Consider the following 20,445-nt stretch of genomic DNA (forward strand, 5'->3'; position numbering starts at 1 on the left):
TAACTTTTCTTCTTCTTTTTTCTTTATTATCTTTTTATTTTGTTCTTTTTCTACTTCCTCTTCTTGTTTTTTTTGTTCTTGTTCTTCTTCTTCCTCTGCTTTTCCTTCGTTTTTCTTTCTCTTTACTTGGCATTATTACAGGTAGTTTTTTGTTAATATTAAAAGTCAAACTGGGATTACAGGCACATACTTCCACATACCACATTCTTACACACACGCACACACGTTGCCCTCCCCTAACACACACACACACACACACACACACACACACACACACACACACACACACACACGACCTACACCCTCCCCCCCACACACACCCGGGGGAGGAAAGCCCACACAGCCCAGCGCCTCGGAGTAACAAAAGGACATATTATATCCCCTGACAAGCGGCCTTTCTGCAGCTGAGACAAAGACGGAGCCTGTATGAACGTGGCGCTGAAGGGACGAAGAAGTAAGAAGTGAAGGAAGGATTAAAAGAAGGAGACAGGAAGTGAAGAAAGGAGTAGAAGAAGAAGGAGAGTGAAGGTAAGAAGTAAGAAATGAAGAAACAATTAAAGAAGGAGGTAGAAAGTGAAGGAAAAAGGAGCAGTAGAGAAGAAAATCTGGATGAGAGAGAGAGAGAGAGGGGAAGAAAGATAGGGATGTAGAGAGAGAAACCAGCAGTGAAATAAAAAAAAAAGTAAGACGCGAAAGAAGGAGATAGAAAGTGAAGGAAGAAGTACAAGAAAAGGAAAGCTAGATGGGGGAGAGGAAAGGAAGGAAGGCAGGGAAACAGAGAGAGAAACCAGCAGTGAAAGAAAGAAGTAATACACGAAAGAAGGATTTAAAGAAGCAGAGAGAAAGTGAAAGAAGTAGCAGAGACGGAAACCTAAATGGGAGAGGGAGGGAGGGTAAAAAAGGGAGGAATAAGGGAGAGAGAAACCAGCCACTCTTCCCTCCCTTCTTCGACCTTTCCTCCATTCTGCGAAACAACAGGAGTAGACAATGAGAAACCCCGCTGATGGAGAAGGAAACGAGGGGAGGAAGGGGAGGAAAAAAGGGGAGAGGGGAGGGTAGGAGGGGAGGAAACGGGGGAAGAGAGAAAGGTAGGAGGGGAGGAAACAAGAGGAGAAGGGAAGGTAAGAGGGGAGGAAACGATGGAAGGAGAGGGAGGAAGGTAAGGAGTGGCTGAATCGGAGGAAGAAAACATATAAAGTAGGGAGGGAGGAGGGAAAATAGGGAGGAGAGGAAACACACTTAGAACACTGGAGGAGAAAGATAGGAACGGAGGAAGGTAAGAGTGGATGGAGGGAAGGTAAGGTACTGAGGAAGAGGAAAGGGAGGGAGTGGAGGTAAGTAGCAGAATGGAGGAGGAAGGAGGAAAGGTAAAACAAGTGAGGAAGGGATGGAGAAGAGGAGAGCATGAGGAAGAAAAGGAAGACAGGTAGGTAGGTAAATAGACGTGTTGGAAAGAGAGATGAAAGGGAAAGGGAAGGTGGTTAGGTAGGGGAAGGAAAGAGAAAGTGATGGAGGAAAAGAGCAAAAAAGGTGAAAAGGTAGAGGCAGGTGGCTTTAAAGAGTACAGCTATGCTAAAAGTTGAGGTAAGAAGGGGACCAAGTTATTATATGTGCCATGAAGGAAAATAGGGAAGGTAAAGAGGAAGAGAATGAAGAAAAAAGGGAATGGAAAGGAAAGGTATGCAGGTAGGTACGAAGGTATGCTTGAAAGAGAGGTAAAAAGGATGAGGAGAGTAGGTAGAAGGAAGAGGGAAGAGAAAAAAAAGGAGTATGAAATGGAAAAATATGTAGGCAGGTATTTAGGTATGCATGAAAGGGAGGAAAAGAGGAATATGAGAGTAGGGAAGGTAAAAGAAAGAAGGGAGATTACAAGGGGAAGAGGAGAGGAGGGGAAGTAAGGGAAAGAGTAAAAAAGAATATGAAAGGGAAAGGCATGCAGAGAGGTACTTAAATATGCAAGAATTGGAGGTAAAAGAGGAGGAGGAGAAGAAGAGGAGGTGGTAGTAGTAGACGTAGTAGTAGTAGTAGTAGTAGTAGTAGCAGAGGAGAGATGAGAGAAAACATGATAACGAAGAACAGGTAAACAGGTACGTAAGAAGAAAGGTAGACTAGAAGAACAACGCAATACACATACAGCGATAGGATAGAAGGACGAAAGGTAGTAATAGTTGTAGTAGTAGAGGAGAGACGAAGGAAAGGACAACACGAGGAGGAGACGGAGAGGGAGGAAGTCTGTCCCAGGGCACGTGGAAGATGTCTCCCTTGGGTTAGCACGACCACCACCACCGAGGGAGCGGGAGAGGGAGAGTAAAGGAGACTGAGGAAGGTGAGAGGGCAGTGGTGGTGGTGTTAAAGGTGCCGTCTGAGGAGGTGGCAAGGTGACTGTTTCTTTGGTTAGTGCTGATGGTTCTCCTCCTCCTCCTCCTCCTCTTCCTCCGACTTCGACAACGACTCCACCTCCTTTCGTTTTCTCACTCCAGTTCTTCGTTTCGCTTCTGCTTCAATCCTTTTCCCTCCATTTGTTTTCCTCCTCCGTTATCTATATGGCGCCCTTGTGTTTCTCATCCTTCTTTTATTTCACCTTTGCCCCCTCCTCCTCCTTCTCCTCCTCCTCCTCCTCGACCTCCCACACCTTCCTCCGTTTTCCTCTACATATCTTTTGCTATTTCCATTCTTCCCCTCTTCTGTCTACATCTATAAACTTCCTATTTTTCTTCTTCTTCCACCTCCTCTTCTTTCTCGATCTGTAGTTTCCATTCTTTTATTCTTCTATCTCCCGTTCTCCTTTCTTCTTCCTCCGACTTCCCCGCCCTTTAAATATATATGGTCTGTCTTTCCCTTTGTCTCGCCACAGAAGTCGGACCGGGTGCGTCTTTGCTACTGTGAGCTTTAAGTTTGCGAATGTCTTGTTTCTCTAATTCGTAACAGAGAAACACAGACAAACAGACAGACATAGGGGCAGACGGAGACAGACACGGGCGGACAGACAAAGATAGACAGACAGACAGAAAGACAGACAGACACAGATACAGACAGACAGACAGAGAATAGAATGGGTGAAGTGACATTCCTAAGGTGTCAATCCACAAAAAAATGAGGAAAAATTTCTCGACTGCAGAACTTCAACAAAGAACCAAGAAGAACCAGTCACTCTGAAGGAAGATAGTGACCAACTTTGCCGACAGGAAGGAGGAGGAGGAGGAGGAGGAGAAGGAGGAAAAGAAGAGCGGAAGTAAGAAGGACTTTGGAACACCTGTCACTAGGAACGCGGAAGGAAGAGAAGGAAGAGAGAAGGAGAGAAGTAAAAGGAGATAATAATGGAGGAAAGGGCGTGATAAAAGGGTAAGGGTAAAGGGGTATAGCTGAAGAGAAGGAGAGGGGTAAGAGGAGATAATAATGGAGGAAAGGGCAAGATAAAAGGGTAAGGGTAAAAGGGTATAGCTGAAGGGGCCGCCTAATGGACGGATCCTTACCCCGTTGTCGTCCTGCTCCGCCGAGGTCGTGACAAAAGGTTGCAGGTAGTTGTTGTTGTCGTACGAGGTGGGGCTGTTGCTGCTGCTGACGCTGATGCTGTTGTCGTAGTTCATAACGTTGTGGCTGTACGTGTTGTTGTTGTTAATGCTGTTGTAGTAATGGCTGGAGGTGGAGGTGGTGGTGGCGGTGACGCAGGGAGACGAGGAGATGTAGTGGTGGGCATTGTTGTTGTTGTTGATGATGCAGCTACTTGTGTTGTTGGTGGGAGGGGCGGCGGTGCAGGTGGTGTTGTAGTACTTGTTGTCGTAAGGGATGTGGGTGGGGATGGTGTGGTGGTGGTAGAGGTGGTTGTCGTACGCCATGTGGTGGTTGTAGGGCCGCGCGTCGTAGTACCCCGGGCAGTACTCCACCGGGACAAGATCCACCTCATCGTCTTGGCATCGAAGCAGCCCCAGAGACGCTTCCTCTGTCTCCACCGTGACCAGCGTGCCGTCCGGCCTCACCTGGCACCCGTCGGAGGTCAGGAGAGTGCCGTCTGAGGTGACCACAGTGCCATCCGGGGTCAAGAGGTCACCGGCGGGGGTTACATAGACGGGCTTGGCCTTACGTGGACACTGGAGGAGGCCGCTCAGCAAAGGGTCATCCTCTGCTGGGTACTGAGGGTGCCCACTGGCCCGTAAGTCCTCCTCCAGAAGGGACACGCTGAGGTCACCGTCGGCAGTGACCACCATGGGGAAGGAGCCGTCTGAGGGGGGCAGACCAGGGCGGGAAGAGAGGCCTCCCAGGGGAAGGGGTGCCTCGCATGGGGTACAGAGGCCACAGAGCGCCCCCAGCATGGCGGCAGCCTCGCCCGCGCTGCTTTACCGCACAGCAAACACAGCCTCGAGGGGAACCTTAAGCCTGTTGTGACACCAAACTCTCGCTAATGAATTCACAGCATCCCAGACCCTCCCTCTCCCGCCCCTCACGCATTCCTCTCTCCAGCTCCTCCTTCTCCTCTTTCTCCTCTTTTTTCCTCCTAGTCCTCTTCCTTGTGGTCCTCCTCCTCCTCCTCCTCCTCCTCCTCCTCTATAACAATCCCTTCTTCCAGCGGACCTACTTTAGTCTCTCTCTCTCTCTCTCTCTCTCTCTCTCTCTCTCTCTCTCTCTCTCTCTCTCTCTCTCTCTCTCTCTCGATACGGGGTTTAATTACACGCAGATCCACATGTAATCACGGCTCCTTTCACTGTTCCACGACTCTTACGTTCCTCTTATCCCTTCCCTATCACCCTTCCACCCACCCTCCATCCTCGTACTCTTCTTATTTCTTCTCTATCACCAGTCACACACTTCCAAACCTCCCTTTCTCCTCTCTCCTGCACTCCACGACCTCGCATACACAACCCTTTCCCGAACCGCCCGGCGCCCACCAGGTAGACTTCACCTTTAGAGGGTAATTAATTAAGCACAGATGAGCAGAGGGCACTGGTATTCTCCCTCCATGCCGCCTCCCGAAACACCGGTGCATTAAGGTTCAACACAACATTACGCAAATTAATTTCACGCGAGTTACACCCTAATTCACGAACCCTCGAGGGACCGCCCGTTCTTATGAAGCGTTGAACCTTTTGTGAGGAACGCGTTTGCGGCGGCGGTGACGAGGAGCGGGCGAGGAGAGATAATGAGCGAGGAGATGCCGAGGTGATAGCAAGGACGCGCTATAGATACGAAGAGATGAAAAACGATACGGGGATAATGAGGAACCAGTAAAAAGGGGACGGAGAAATGAGAATGTGTGTTTGAGAGACGAGAGGAACGGAGCGATGATGAGATGAGAGATAAGATGGGGATGGGATGCTGAGGGATGCTGTGTAGATGAGATACGGGTTTGGGCAGGGTGAGGAGGTGGCAGAGGAGAGGAGAAGCAAGAGATATAGGGGAAGAAAGGAGTGAGGGAGAGGCTGGGGTGTGAGAGGGAGGGTGAGGTGATGGAGGAAGGGAGGAGTCAGCAAATACAGGTCAAGGAATTACGTTCTCGAGGAAGACGTTGTGCGAGTAGCGAGCAACGCCACTCCTTAAATATTACAGGGAAGTGGAGCGTGTGTGGGCAACCTAAGAGAGTGGTGTTCGTTTCTCTCTCTCTCTCTCTCTCTCTCTCTCTCTCTCTCTCTCTCTCTCTCTCTCGACGTCACACTGTCCACGTCACACCTATGCGTCACACCAGTTTTCATGCTTTTCAACTTTTTTCCAATATTTTTTTCAACACATATCATCTCGCCTACACACCTGTCCCTCCCTTTTCCGCGTGTGCGTGTGTGTGTGTGTGTATGTGTGTGTGTGTGTGTGTGTGTGTGTGTGTGTGTGTGTAACTCCAACTACCCCTCTCTCTCTCTCCCCTTACCGATGAATTAAAAAAAATCCTCCCTCCCTCCCTCCCTCGTGTTTACCTCTCCGTGATAGCATAGCCGCTTCCCACGCAGGTGTTCACCCTCGCATAGCTCTCTAATAGGTGTGTTTACTCAGCAGGTGCGTCCTTTGTTCGCAATAAGAGTCAGTGCTTTCATTAATGTTTCAGATATTGTCTCATGCATCTGCACACACCCACACACGCCTACACCTACACCTACACCCACACCCACCCACATACAAACCACCACCACCATCATCATCATCATCATCAGAGGTGTAAGGGAGATATGAGAGGAGAATATGAGAGAGAGAGAGAGAGAGAGAGAGAGAGAGAGAGAGAGAGAGAGAGAGAGAGAGAGAGAGAGAGAGAGAGAGAGAGAGAGAGAGAGAGAGAGAGGCAGGTGCAGTGTTTTAATATTCACACTGTATGCCATTTTTCACTCACTAGCACGAAGGAATTTCTCAAACCATTAAACTGAAACTCTCTCTCTCTCTCTCTCTAAATAAAAAAAAATAAACACGAAAATTTCCTTACTCGGGAGGCAGGTGTGGAGAAAAAATAATATAAAGGTGCGTGGGAAAACTATTTACCTGTCCACTTACTTCCTCGTTTATTTGTTTTTATTTCACGCCACGCCGCCGCATACAATTGCCGCTTTTTTATTTTATTTTCTATCTTTTTCTCTATTTTTTTTCTTTTTTTGCTTTTCGCGACCGACCGAGCATTGCCGTGAATTTTTCCTTCCTCGCCTCAACTTCTCTCTCACACCTACAGTTTCGATGCGTGTTTTTTGCGGCGTCACGTTTCGTCAATTACAAATAAACACACTATTCCACGTCCTCCTCCTCCTCTTCTTCCTCCCTTTCCTCCTCCTCCTCTTCCTCGTCCCTTTCCTCCTCCTCCTCGTCCTCTTCCTACAATTATTTTTAAAGGGCAGAGGAAAAGGAGAAGCGAACGAGAAAACCATCCTGCACTAAATGGAAGAGAAGGACGAGGAGGAGGAGGAAAAGGAGGAGGAGGAGGTGGAGGAGGAGGCCCAGTACCCAGACAGACCCAGTAACAAGTGTGTCCCAAAAGAGCTGTGTTTTTATTCTCCTTCTAATTTGGGTGTAGCGTGAGGGGCAGAAAATGGTGGTGGTGGTGGTGGTGGTGGTGGTAGTGGTAGCGGTGTTAGTGCGTAGTTTATTTTCTCGTACTGTAATGGTAGTTTATTTTCTCGTACTGTAATGGTGTTGTTATTTAATGGGTTTTCTCTACTGGTTTTGCTCATTTTAATCGAGTTTACGAAGGGTGTTATTTCCTATTGAAGTCCAGTTGTTAAAAAAAAGGTGTTAAGGAAAGGAAAGAAGGAAGGAAAAGGGAAGGAAAAAGTGTGAAGGATGGGAAAGAGGAAAGAAAAGGGAAGGAAAAAGTGTGAATGAAAGGAAAGAGGACAGAAAAGGGAAGAAAAAAATGTGCATGAAAGGCAAAAGGGCAATAAAGGAAAGGAAAAAGTGTGAATGGAAGTAAAAAGGAAAAAAACCCGGGAAGAAAAGTGTGAATGAAAGGAAAAAGAAAGAAAAAGGAAAGATAAAAGTGTGAAGGAAAGGAAAAAGGAAAAATAAGGGCAGGAAAATGTGTGAGTGAGAAGGCAAAAGGTAAAAAAGGGACGGAAAGTGTGACTGAAAAGGAAAAAAAAGGAAGGAAGGAGTGTGAATGAGAGGAAAGAGGAAAGAAAAGGGAAGGAAAATAGCGTGAATGAAAGGAAAAAGGAAAAAAAGGGAAGGAAAAAGCGTTAGTGAAAGGAAAAAGGAAAAAAAGGAAGGAAAAGTATGAATGAAAGGAAAAAGGAGAAAGAAGGGAAAGAAGAAGTGTGAATGAAAGGAAATGGGAAAAAAGGAAGGAAAAACCGTGAATGAAAGGAAAAAGAAAAAAAGGGGAAGGAAAAGTGTGAATCAAAGGAAAGAGGAAAAAAAGGAAGGAAAAACCGTGAATGAAAGGAAAAAGAAAAAAAGGGGAAGGAAAAGTGTGAATCAAAGGAAAGAGGAAAAAAAGGAAGGAAAAACCGTAAATGAAAGGAAAAAGAAAAAAAGGGGAAGGAAAAGTGTGAATGAAATGAAAAAGGAAAAAAAGGAAAGGAAAAAATGTGAATGAAAGGAAAAAGGAAAAAAAAAAGAAAGGAAAAAATGTGAGTCAAAGGAAAAAGGAAAAAAAGGAAAGGAAAAAGTGTGAATGAAAGGAAAAAGAAAAAAAAAGGACAAGAGTGAATGAAAGGAAAAAAGGAAAAAAATGGAAGGAAAAAGCGTGAATGAAAGGAAAATGATAGAAAAAGGGAAGGAAGAAGGAGAGTCGCTGGTTTGGTTCTGAGTGCTAGATAATGATGGTACTCAGGCACAATTTTATAATGAAAGAAGGCGGGCAAACGATGACGAAAAAAAAAAAAAAATCTCGTCGTCCCCAGAAAAAAAAGAAAAAAGTTCAGATTATGTAAAAAACAAATTAGCATGTCACTCTCATGGCTAAAGTGACGCCTGTTTGTAGTCGTTGGTGAAGAGAGAAACAAAGTAGATACGAGAAAACAAGAGAAAACAAGAGAAAAAAGGGAAAAGGAGGTAAAAAAAATAGAAAAAGATTAAAAAAATGTTTGTGTTGCAAAAATATCTATCAGATGGAATAAGCCATTGTCATAGAGAGGGAATAAACTAATCAAATATCTATAAAAAAATCTAAAGTACTAAATGAATGAAAGGAAAAAATATCCACTGGAATAAAAAAAAAATGCCTACCGAAATTAAAAGTAAAAACGTCCACTCCATCCTGCCATTTAGATTACATGTTATCTTTCGAAAAAAAAAAAGTGGCAGAGGAATCTATATTAATATACAAAACAGATTTTCTTAATTACTACTGAAACTCAATTAAATCCGATCTCTGCTACGGCCTCCGATTATCATTATTATTATTCTCTTTATTATTATTACTCTCATTATTACTATCACCCTCAGGAAAAAATATATACGCTATTAGTAGTTTCTCTTTTCTCTCTCACTCATTCACTCTCTCTTCCATGCTTTCCTCTCTCAATATCCTGTTTCCTTTTACACGTTTGATCATCTCCATTTCTCCCTCTCTTTACTTTTCTCGCCAGTTCCTCCCTCCCTCTCTCCCTCCCCCATCCCTCCCTTCTCTCTCTCTCCCTCCCTTCCTCCCTCCAGACTCCTTTCCCGTGATGTCAATTGGACACAATCCCCCCTTTGATCAATCACTTATTCTTATTTCTTTCCTCTTGTTATTTCCCTTATTTTACGAACGAGAGAGAGAGAGAGAGAGAGAGAGAGAGAGAGAGAGAGAGAGAGAGAGAGAGAGAGAGAGAGAATATATAGTTAACTGTGCAATATAATAGTTCCGGAGTGATAACTAACTGTTTAAAGTATTACTCTAAAACATAAATACAGATATTTGTTGTTATTAAATCCTTAAATAACTTCTAAAGACCACGCAACTCAATAAACCAAATAAATTAAACAACGTAAAAAGGGAAAGAGAAAAACAAGTTAAATTCCATCACAAACAACACAAGCAAACCAAACAATCTCACATTCTCACACCTACAGATACACACACATACTTTCACATCTATCTTCACCGCCAAGAAAGGATTATTATTTTCCTTCCTCGCATCGGCCCGCTGAGCCTAAGTTGTGCGGATGAGCGACTCTTTAGAGGGTATAACTGTGAGAGAGGGGAGAGGAGGAACAGGGAGAGAGGGGGACAGTGACGGAGGAGAGGTAGTGACTTGTGCTGAATCGCGTGTGTGTTGAAGCGAGGAGAAAAGGTAGGTATTCTTAGCGCCCGACCAGGTGAACAGAGATCGGCACAAACACCTGTACTAAATCCCTGTTTGTGTGTGGGCGTTCCCTCAGAGCTGTACCTTGATATATGTGTGTGTTGAGGGATTGGGACTGCTCTCTCTCTCTCTCTCTCTCTCTCTCGTCTTTGAATGGTATGGTATTGTGATATGTTTGCGTGTACGTGAATGTGTGTGTGTGTGTGTGTGTGTGTGTGTGTGTGTGTGTGTGTGTGTGTGTGTGTGTGTGTGTGTGTGTGTGTGTGTGTCTCTTGACTGCAAGTACAGTGCCTGGAGGTGATGTGAGTGCAAGTGTGTGTGAGAGAGGTCGCTTTGTGTGTGTGTGTGTGTGTGTGTGTGTGTGTGTGTGTGTGTGTGTGTGTGTGTGTGTGTGTGTGTGTGTACTGCAGCTTTAACAGTGTAACGTAAAAGTATCGTTGAGCGCATATGTTGTAGATTTTGCACGCTATCTTCAGCATTATACGGCGGCATCATCGTTAATCTTAATCCTCGGCCTTAAAACAAAAACTTTTTTATGCATACTGATGAGCCACGTTAACCACTTATCGACAGTCATTCATTTATGTCTGATAGAAAGGATTAATGATTTACATTATCTATTATCGTAATACTAAACATTTTTTTTCGCTTTTTATTCTATTATCTTGAATGCCTCGTTTTCTTTCCTTCACTTTACACTTTATTTTTCACTCCTTCTTTAGCTCTATCGTATTCCATTTTTCCACAACTCTCCTTCATTTTCTTGCATTTGAATAATTCCCCTTTTCTTCCTTCATGTATTCCTTCAACGTTTTCTAACTTCAAACACAATCACTTCCATTTCATCTTCCTTCATTAACGATTTTTGTCATTCGTATTTCCCTTTACTCCATTCTCATTTACTAATAACCTTCCTCCGCTCTCTACCGTCTTCGTTTCCACTCCTTCCTCATCCTTCCTCGCCTCCTCCTCCTCCTTTGTCACTTCCTTTTCCTCCTCCTCCTCCTCCTACTCCCCCTTCACCAATAGCAGAGAAGTGGGAGATGTGGGACTTTAAGAAGGATTGTGTTTCGCCGCTAACTTCCTCCTGTTCTCTCTCTCGCTCTCTCTCTCTTTTCCTTCTCTCCTCCCTCTCACATCAGATTACTCTCCCTTTCAGCCACTTAACACCTGCCCATCCAATTACGGGTGTGACCACAAAATATTCGCAATTAATCCAGGTGATTTGGACGAACGTGGGAAATATGTACAAATGAGTCGGCTGTCATTTATTTTTTTGGGGGGTGGGGCTTAAACGTGAAAATGTATATCTCGGTGAAGGAATGGTTATGGATGAGTGTGTGTGTGTGTGTGTGTGTGTGTGTGTGTGTGTGTGTGTGTGTGTGTGTGTGTGTGTGTGTGTGTGTGTGTGTGTGTGTGTGTGTGTGTGTGTGTGTGTGTGTGTGTGTGTGTGTGTGTGTGTGTGTGTGTTTGTAACGGAGGATAAACTTAACACCAACATTTCCTTTCCCAACACACACGATCTAAAGTGGGTGCGATAATGGTTCAGGGTTACATTACTGCTTAAGTTTTGAACGTATACTACAAAACTCCCCCGCAATGTGTGTGTGTGTGTGTGTGTGTGTGTGTGTGTGTGTGTGTGTGTGTGTGTGTGTGAAAGAGTGTGTGTGTGTGTGTGTGTCAACCGTAAATTAATGGGCAATGCACCGTCATAATATTTACAACATCCACGGCGGGAGACATCCAATACCTCGGCTCAATTTTCTGCCATGTCATCAAATATATACGGACACTTGAGTCTCGCCCACGCAATCTGTTACACCGTCAGCGACAAGCACAGGCACACACACACACACACACACACACACACACACACACACACTCACCCCCACACATGAGGTTAACACGTAAAAAAATATATTACAGGTAGGACATTCACTCTACTTACACCCTTACACCTTTCCAATACACACACACACACACACACACACACACACACACACACACACACGCACACACAGTCAATTACGTCCCTCAGCCAGGTACAAAACAAGGTGTCAGGACCATTATTAAAGCCCCGTTGACAATAATGTAAGAGCGTATCCCATTCCCTACGCCATTAACCTCCTTTCGTTAGAAGTAAACAACAGGACGAGAACAGGCGTAGCTTTAAGGTCAATATTCTGCTGGTAAGGACGCCAGTTTACTCTTGAAATTCCATATATAAGCAGACTGACTTAATCTGACCTACAAATATATATGAAAAAAACGAAGAAAATGAGATGAAGCTTCCACTAAACTCTAGAAATTTCACAGGACTAATAAAAAAACAAACAAAATGGAGTAAATTGACCTACAGAAAAAAGAAAAAAAGTTACAAAATGAGATGAAGCTTCCATTTAACTCTTGAATTTCACACTTTAATAAAAAAAGAGCAAACTGGCATACACTTAGCTATATATATCTATAGATATATATATATATATATATATATATATATATATATATATATATATATATATATATATATATATATATATATATATATATATATATATATATATATATATATATATATATAAAAGAATGACGAAATGCGATGAAACCTCAACCAAACTTCACTTCAAGAATTTGTATAGTACAGTTTCCCTTTGGCTTTCCAGTTCTCAAAGGCCGAATAGCACAACTCACGCCCACGTTCGAACACTGCTTCACATGCAGTCTCGAATCACTTCTCGTTCATCACATCAAAACCATTTCAACTTTTCCTGGACTTCGTTTCCTTCAGTCACCCAATTTCAGTTTCCAATCCCGAGTGGTGTTTAACAGTCTCTCTCTCTCTCTCTCTCTCTCTCTCTCTCTCTCTCTCTCTCTCTCCGGTGCAGGTGGTGAGAACGTTCATTTCGCAGTCTGGCATATTCATTTCGTCTTTAATTCCGCCTTGTTCCGCCATTACAGAGAGGCGAGAGTCCCCTGCACTACCTGGGACGCAGAGCTCAGGTACATATCTCTTCCTTTCCTGCTTTTTCCCCTTCCAAGGTATCAATGTACCTTTAAAAATGCCTTCCTCCGAGTTCACAGTTTACGTGTATTTTCCGGATTTCTCAGAGCGCGCATTTGCTTTCACTTTTTTTTTTGCATCCTTTTCTGTGTCAGTGAATGGCTTTGATATTCCCTGTCCTTGATATTCCCTTTTCTCTGTCTGTCTGTCTGTGCGTCTCTCTCTCTCTCTCTCTCTCTCTCTCTCTCTCTCTCTCTCTCTCCAAAGGCTTGACTATGAAATGAATGGCTCAAGTCCGATCTGTCTGTTGGTCTGTATTGTCTGTTCGCCTGTCTTTCTAGCGATGGACAGCATTTAATATTTCACCAATGTTAGGCTAAGCGACAAAGAATCCACAACCACAAAGGATTTTCCACGTAAACACATATATACCTATTTAAAAATACGTATAGACACACACGCAGTATCACTAGCCAGTCATTCACTTTATATATATTTTTTCAGAGCAGCATCAGCCGTAGAAGCGGAAGGAACAGCACTATAAGTAAAACCAACAGCAACCGTAAAAGCAGCACCGCACCGCAACACTTTCACGTTTGTCACTTAGCACCGCATAAAAGGATAAGACGCACTAACGCAAACACAGAAGCTTTTGACGGCGGCGCGCGAAGCGAAGATAAAGAAAAACACAGTAAAGAGAACACCATCACTACTGCGAGCACTTCCACGCCACTCCAAGTCCCGGAATATGGATTAGAAACACTGGAGTTACACGGAACACACACTAACACCACCAGTCACTCCGTGGAAAGGAGTTGGAGTGACGGGGATGACGGACGAGGCGGTGGAGTGAAGGAGAGCAACAGTTGAGAAGGGGCGGGAGGGAGTGAGCGGAGTAGCGCCTGAGCAAGCCAAGTCCCGCTGCCCTGGGAGGGTTTAGGGAACGGGTGTCCTACGTGCGGATCGACAGAGGGAGCGACAGTGAGTGTGTGAGTGTGTGAGGGAGAAGGCTCCGCGCGCTGGCTACCTCCCTCCCGCCCGCCCTCCCTCCCAGCTCTCTTTCTCCATGCCTACCTCTGTCCCTTACCCTACCTCGCAGCCGCCGCCGTTCGCTGCTGCTACCGCCACCAGTGTCCTCCTCCTCCTCCCCTTCCCGGTTCTCCGCCTCCTCCTCCTCTTCTCTCTCATCCTCATCATCCTTTCCCTTTTATCCTTTCTTGCTTCTATAATCTCCTTCTTATATTTTTTCTTCGGTTTTCCATTTATCGTAACCATTAACCTGAAGATACGTCCTCCTCCTCTTTCTCTTCTTCCCCTCCTCGCTCTTCCCCCTCTTCATTCTATCTCATCTTTTATCACTTTTTTTTCCCGTCTCAATCACGGCCGTCTCATCCCCCATCAACATCAGCGGCTGTGTCAACTGTTATCACAACCATCAACTCAACCATTGCCATCAACACCACCACCACTACCATTATCATCTCCACCACTCAATTAACGTTCCAGACGAAACATAAAAAATAAGCGTTCTATTGATTAGCTGTCAGTCTCGAAAAACAAGATGACAACGTTTACATTCCCCTCCGCGTCCCGGCAGTTGTTAAAAATAGGAAATAAAACGTCTTCAATGAACGCTTCGAACCAGCCATCCAAACACACAAAAAAGTTTCCAGTCGACCGGTGAAAAACGTCCGAAGGGAAAACTTCATACAAAAAAATGGAAAATATATAGACCAATCGCAACGTTCACCCGACTTTCATCAACGTTTCAGTCACGACACGAAAACACGACAGAAAACGTTTCCAAGTTGTCCAACAAAATGCCAGTGACCCGCAAAAACGTTTTCTAGTTGGAGGTCCATAAAAAAAACGGGGAAAAAATTGTTGGTGGCTGAAACTGAATGTTAATCCGTCACAATCACACGTTTTTGTTTATAAATGAATCAACCTTTTCATGGCACGTAAATGACGGCATATCAGCACACACACATACACACACACACACAACCACACCCACACCCACCCACCCACCCACACACACACGTCCAACTTAGGCAGCGCGACAGTAAGTGAAACGTGAAAAGTAATAACCGTAGACTTTTACATATGAAAATAATGAAATAAATCATTGTATACATTTTTTGTTATCTTTTTCTTCCTTTTTCTCGGAAACACACACACACACACACACACACACACACACACACACACACACACACACACACACACACACACACACACACACACACACACACACACACACACACACACACTTTCTCTCCTCCTCCTCCTTCTCCTTGCCACACGAGAAGAGCCAAAAAGCAGCAGCATAAGCAGAACAAAATAAAAAAAGGCCTCATTGCATTAACGTCAAAATCAATACTCGCTAACTTTGTCTACTAAAAATGTTAATAAAGTTAAAGAAACACAAAATGCAGACGCGCAGCAGCCGGGATCATCATCAGAGCGCCGCCGGGATAAACTTTCTCCAGGGAATCTATCTCGGCATGAGAGAGAGAGAGAGAGAGAGAGAGAGAGAGAGAGAGAGAGAGAGAGAGAGAGAGAGAGAGAGAGAGAGAGAGAGAGAGAGAGAGAGAGAGAGAGTTGCCCGTTTCCTTTGATGTTTTCTTCTTATTTAGTTTCCTGGCATTGATTATTATTATTAGCTCTACAGAGAAGTCTGTAATGTAAACACTCTCTCTCTCTCTCTCTCTCTCTCTCTCACACACACACACACACATCCACACCCACACCCACCCACACACACACACGCGCGCACACACACACCTGGGAAGAGTTGTTTAGGTGGTGTATAAAAAAACGTTTTCCGAAGTGAGTGAGGGAGGTGAGTGGCGGTCTGAGTTCAAGTCAAAGAAATATCCTCACTTTAGCAATTTCCTCCTCCTCCTCTTCCTCCTCCTCCTCCTCCTCCTCCTCCTCCTCCTCCTCCTCGTCTTTCTCCTCCTCCTCCTCCTCCTCCTCCGTCTCCTCCTCTTTCCTCCTATTATTCTCTCTTCCTTTTTCTTTCTTCTCCTGCTCCTCTTCCTCTTTCTTCGCAGTCTTCATAAGGAACTTCTAAGAGAGAATATACATACTTTTTTTTTCTTATGGCAACTTGTAAAAGAAGCTTCATATGTCCTTTCTCTCTCTCTCTCTCTCTCTCTCTCTCTCTCTCTCTCTCTCTAAGTCAATGCGGTCGTAATCCACACACAGAGAAGGGGAGTGAGTGGGTGATGGAGTGAACGGAGGATGAGGAGCAATGGGGCTGTTCGAAGACTTTGTTTGTCAGGGGAAGACACGAGGGTGAGAGGGAAAAGTTGGGATGCTGAGTGGGCTGAAGGAGCGGGTGGTGAGTGGGCCTGTAATTGACTTTGAGAGAGGTGTGAAACTGGTATAGAAAATCCATTATGGTGTTTGAGAGGGATGAGTAGTTGAAAATTGACCACGATAGCGATACTGAGCTGGATTTGCAGGTTGAAAATATAGTAAAGTGGAACGTGGATAGCATAATTTAAAAAGGAAACTAAAACCGCTAGTCTAAATGAGAGAAAATGAATAAAGTAGAATAAGTTAAAATAGGGACATGAGTGGAGTGAGAGGGAGCAGGAGGAGGAGGCAAAAGTGGATGACTGGGAATAAAAAGCAGGCCAGAGGGAGGCTCCCCAGTATGTCAGAAGAGCAATCGTGAAAATGCGAATCGTGTTGGTGTGATTTCGTTTAGAGGGGAAAGTGCAATGTGAAAAGAGTTGAGAGAAATTGGTGGCGGGGAGAGAGGAAGGGGAGGAAGGGGAAGCAGGGAGGGAGTGTGAACGATCAGGGAAAGGGAAAAAGAAATGAAGTGAGGATATGGAAGATGAAAAGTGGAATAAAGAATGAAAGGAAAGTGATGGGTACGAAATGAAGGGAAGGAACGAGAGGAAAAGAGTAGCACAAGGAAGGAAAGGAAAGATGGGCGAGAAACGAAGAGAGGAAGAGAGAAAGAGAGAGGCGGAAGAAGATTAAAAGAAGGAAGGGGATACGTAGATAGATGAATGAAAGAAAATGGTAAAGAGGTTTGAAGTGTAAGAAGATGAGATTTAAGAAATACGACAATAGTATCCAATTTTCTTCCTTGCTTGCTATTCTTATTCAGGGAAACGAGAACTGAAATTGAAACGGAAAACAAACAAATAAGAAAAAAAAGCATAAACGTAGCAAGAGAAAAGGAAAGAAAGAATGAAAAAGAAGGAATGAAAACAAAACATACATATGGGTAGGCGGTGGTTGAGTGGTTAGCGTGCTGGGCTCACATTCACCATGCCATGGACAACGTCGGTTCGAATCCCCACGCTACCACATGGGATTTTTCAGTCACCGCCGAGTGGCCTAAGCCTACCCACATGCTGTCCAGAAGTCCACCCATCAACCTGGACTCAAGAAGAAACCGTCCAGTGAATCAAGAATTAGTTCCGGGGGGCAGCATAAGCAAAGCATAACTGGCGCCACTATAAATACTGCCTGCGCCATGACGGGCTCGGGCCGACCATCTGGCCCCTGAAGAAAACCTACCAGCGCAATGGGCGGGGATGTAAAAATAAATAAAAATACAAGGATACAACGTGTGAGAGTGAGATAGAGTGTGTGGGTGTGTGAGGGAAGGCAAGGAAACAAGCAGGTAGGCAAGCAGGGAGGTAGGTAGGTTGGCAGGTGAGCGGGAGGACAGTAAGGCAGAAGTGTAGCGTGAGCATAATGTGAATGTAAATGCGAACGGGAGCAGCAAAGGTATTCTAATCGGTTGCCATGGCGACGGAGGATGCGCGAATGTAAACAATGATGACGCAACAAAATGGCCGACTGCAACAGGGAAAGACTTGGAGAGTGGAAAGAAAAAAAAAAGGAGAGGTTTGGAAATAGCAACGCTTTTGAAATGTGTATGTATGTATATTTGATAGATTCTTCTCTCTCTCTCGTTACTAAGTGCTGATACATTGGAGAGAGAGAGAGAGAGAGAGAGAGAGAGAGAGAGAGAGAGAGAGAGAGAGAGAGAGAGAGAGAGAGAGAGAGAGAGAGAGAGAGAGAGAGAGAGAGAGAGAGAGAGAGAATATTCATCGATAAATATGTGTTTGTTAGCGAAAATTGACTCAACTATGTCGTTCTTTTTTTCCTCTTCATTATCGTAAAGAGTAATTGGCAAATGTGATCCAGAGAAGGAGAGAGGGAGAGAGAGAAAAGCAAAAAGGAAGGAAAGGAAGAATTGAGAAGGTAGAGAGAAAATAAATAATGAGTGGAAGAGAGAAAGAGGGAGGAAATTGACAGGAAAAGGGAACGTACAAAGAAGAATGGAGACTGGAAGGAGAATGTGGAAGAAAACTTTGATGGGAGGCCTAGATGATGGAGGAGAGATGGATGAAAGGGAAGGAAGGAGATGGGTTGGAGAGATAGGCTGGGGAAAAAGGTCAAGGGAATGGTTGATGGAAAGGGGAGTCGTAGAAAGGAGGACACAGAGAAGGGGAAATGGGAGTGAAAAAACGATGAAAAGAGAAGAGTGCCATGAAAAAGGAGATAAAAAAATGAAACAGAAGAGAGATTGGCTGAGAAACGAAAGGGTAAAGGAAACAAGCAAGAAAAATTAAAGACGGAAAATAAAAGTGTGCAGGAGGAATAAAGGTGAGAGAAAGGAAAATGAATAGTAGCGAAAATGGGAAGAACAAAGAAAGAACAAAGAAAACAAAGGCAACGATGGAAACTGAGACAAAGGAAGAAAAAGGAAAAAAAAAGATAAGAAGAAGAAAGTGCAGGAACCATAGCAGAGAGAGAGGTAAATAATATAAGTGAAAGGAGGAGTATAGGAAAGTAAAATGAAAGCTAAGAAGGAGGAGAATAAAGAGAGAAGGGATGATAATGGGAGAGGAGAGAGGGGAGTAAGTATTGCTGACAAGGGTTTAATACTTCTGATGGAAAAGGGAGAAGGGGGGCGAAGGAAAAGCTTGGGGGACACAGAAGAAGCTCAAGCAACTGGGAGATAGATGGAGAGGAAAGGAGAAGGTCAGATGGAGACATGTGAAAGGAAGAAGAGAAACGAGGATTGGAAGATGAAGTGGGGATAGGTCGAAGGTAGAGGAGAGGAGGAAGGAGATGGGATGGAGAAAAATAGCTAGGGAGGGAGGGAGGAAGAGAGGAAGGGAGAGACTGGGGAGTAGGGAAGGGAGGAGCGCAGAGATGAAAGGGTGGGAGAAAGGAGGAAGGAGGGTGGGGAGTAAAAAATGAAAAAGAAGAATGACAAAATGAAATGTGGACCAAGGGGACAAAGGAGGAAGGGAGGTAAGCGCACACAGGAAATTGTAAGATATTCAAGTTAATGGAAGAGAAATGCAGAAAAGTATGGAATGGAAAAGAGGAAGAATTGTAAAAGAAATTATTAAAACAGAGGAAAATAATATCTCACCTCAACTGATCTCCACCTAACTTTCTTTCCTCTCTTCCTTATATACGAGTTAATGTAAGAAAACTGGAAAATGTAAAATAGAGAGAAATAGAACAAGTTGAAGAAAATTATTAAAAGAGAAGGAAAATAATTCTTAACCTCGACCTATCTTCACCTATCTTTCTTTTCTCTCTGCCTTATATAGAAGTTGTTGGAGGAAAATTGCAAGAAGATATATAAATGGAAAAAGAGATAGCAAATTGTGAAGAAAATAATTGAAACAGGAAAATAATTCTTCACTTCAACCTAACTCCACCTATCTTTCCTTTCTCTCTTCCTTCCTTTCCTCATCCTCCCCTGCTTTATTATTCTCCCCCTTCTCACTTCCCCCCTTCTCTCTCTTTCTCTGCTTCCCTCCTGCTTTTCTTCCCCATGCGGCGGCAAAAATTTATATTATAATAAATATTTTTCTGCTGCTAATGGCGTACACATACAACGAGCTAGAAAATTTACCGGTACGAGAAAGGACTATTAAAATTAAAAAAAACTCGAGAGCAAAACAAAAAGAAGGAAAAATATGCTTAAGTACATAAAATGGGGGCGAGGAGGAGGAGGAGGAGGAGGAGGAGGAGGAAGGAAAGGTAGATGCAGGAGGGAGAAAAATATTATCCTCCTCCAGAAATATGTTATGAGAGGTAATAAAAATGACAAGGCGATCAAGACCCCCCATCCCCCCCCTTCGCCAAAAAAAATGAAAAGAATGGAGAAAAGGTAAAAATCTGGGAAGCCAAGAAGAAAAACGGGAACAACATAAGAATGAAAGAAGAAGAGAAAAACGACCGACAAGGAAAACAAAGAGAAGTTGGAAAGGGGCATTAACGCGAGAGAGAGAGAGAGAGAGAGAGAGAGAGAGAGAGAGAGAGAGAGAGAGAGAGAGAGAGAGAGAGAGAGAGAGAGAGAGAGAGAGAGAGAGAGAGAGAGAGAGAGAGAGAGAGAGAGAGAGAGAGAGAGAGAGAGAGAGAGAGAGAGAGAGAGAGAGAGAGAGAGAGAGAGAGAGAGAGAGAGAGAGAGAGAGAGAGAGAGAGAGAGAGAGAGAGAGAGAGAGAGAGAGAGAGAGAGAGAGAGAGAGAGAGAGAGAAACTAGAGCGAGCCAGACTGAACCACGGCCAAAGCGAAGCAGAGAAAGCCATCCCCCTCACCCCCCCCCACACCCACACACACACACACGCACACACACACACACACGCACGGGGTACCACCACCTCGGCGTCGCCCCAGTACCCCAACTTTAATAAGATGTAGTAAAGGGGTAGGGCCGTAAGGACCGTCTGGACTGCCTGCCGGGACCCCAA

General features: G+C 44.4%; 1 protein-coding gene across 6 annotated transcripts in view; it reads right to left on the reverse strand.

Annotated features, from left to right (window-relative positions):
- LOC126995933 (uncharacterized) overlaps nucleotides 1–20,445 on the reverse strand; it is a 339,186-nt gene that overhangs the window by 77,133 nt on the left and 241,608 nt on the right. The window contains exons 1-2 of one of the 6 annotated variants that reach the window (XM_050855839.1): nucleotides 13,647–13,950; nucleotides 3,474–4,374 (exon numbers count right to left, since the gene is read on the reverse strand). The exons of the other annotated variants lie outside the window; for them this stretch is intronic. Coding sequence (XP_050711796.1) covers nucleotides 3,474–4,310 — 837 coding nt within the window. The 5' untranslated portion in view covers nucleotides 4,311–4,374; nucleotides 13,647–13,950. Of the gene's footprint in view, nucleotides 1–3,473; nucleotides 4,375–13,646; nucleotides 13,951–20,445 lie in introns of those variants that run through there. 6 annotated transcript variants of the gene reach the window in all.

Source organism: Eriocheir sinensis, chromosome 9 (genome assembly GCF_024679095.1).
Source record: "Eriocheir sinensis breed Jianghai 21 chromosome 9, ASM2467909v1, whole genome shotgun sequence".
NCBI classification, from domain to species: domain Eukaryota; kingdom Metazoa; phylum Arthropoda; class Malacostraca; order Decapoda; family Varunidae; genus Eriocheir; species Eriocheir sinensis.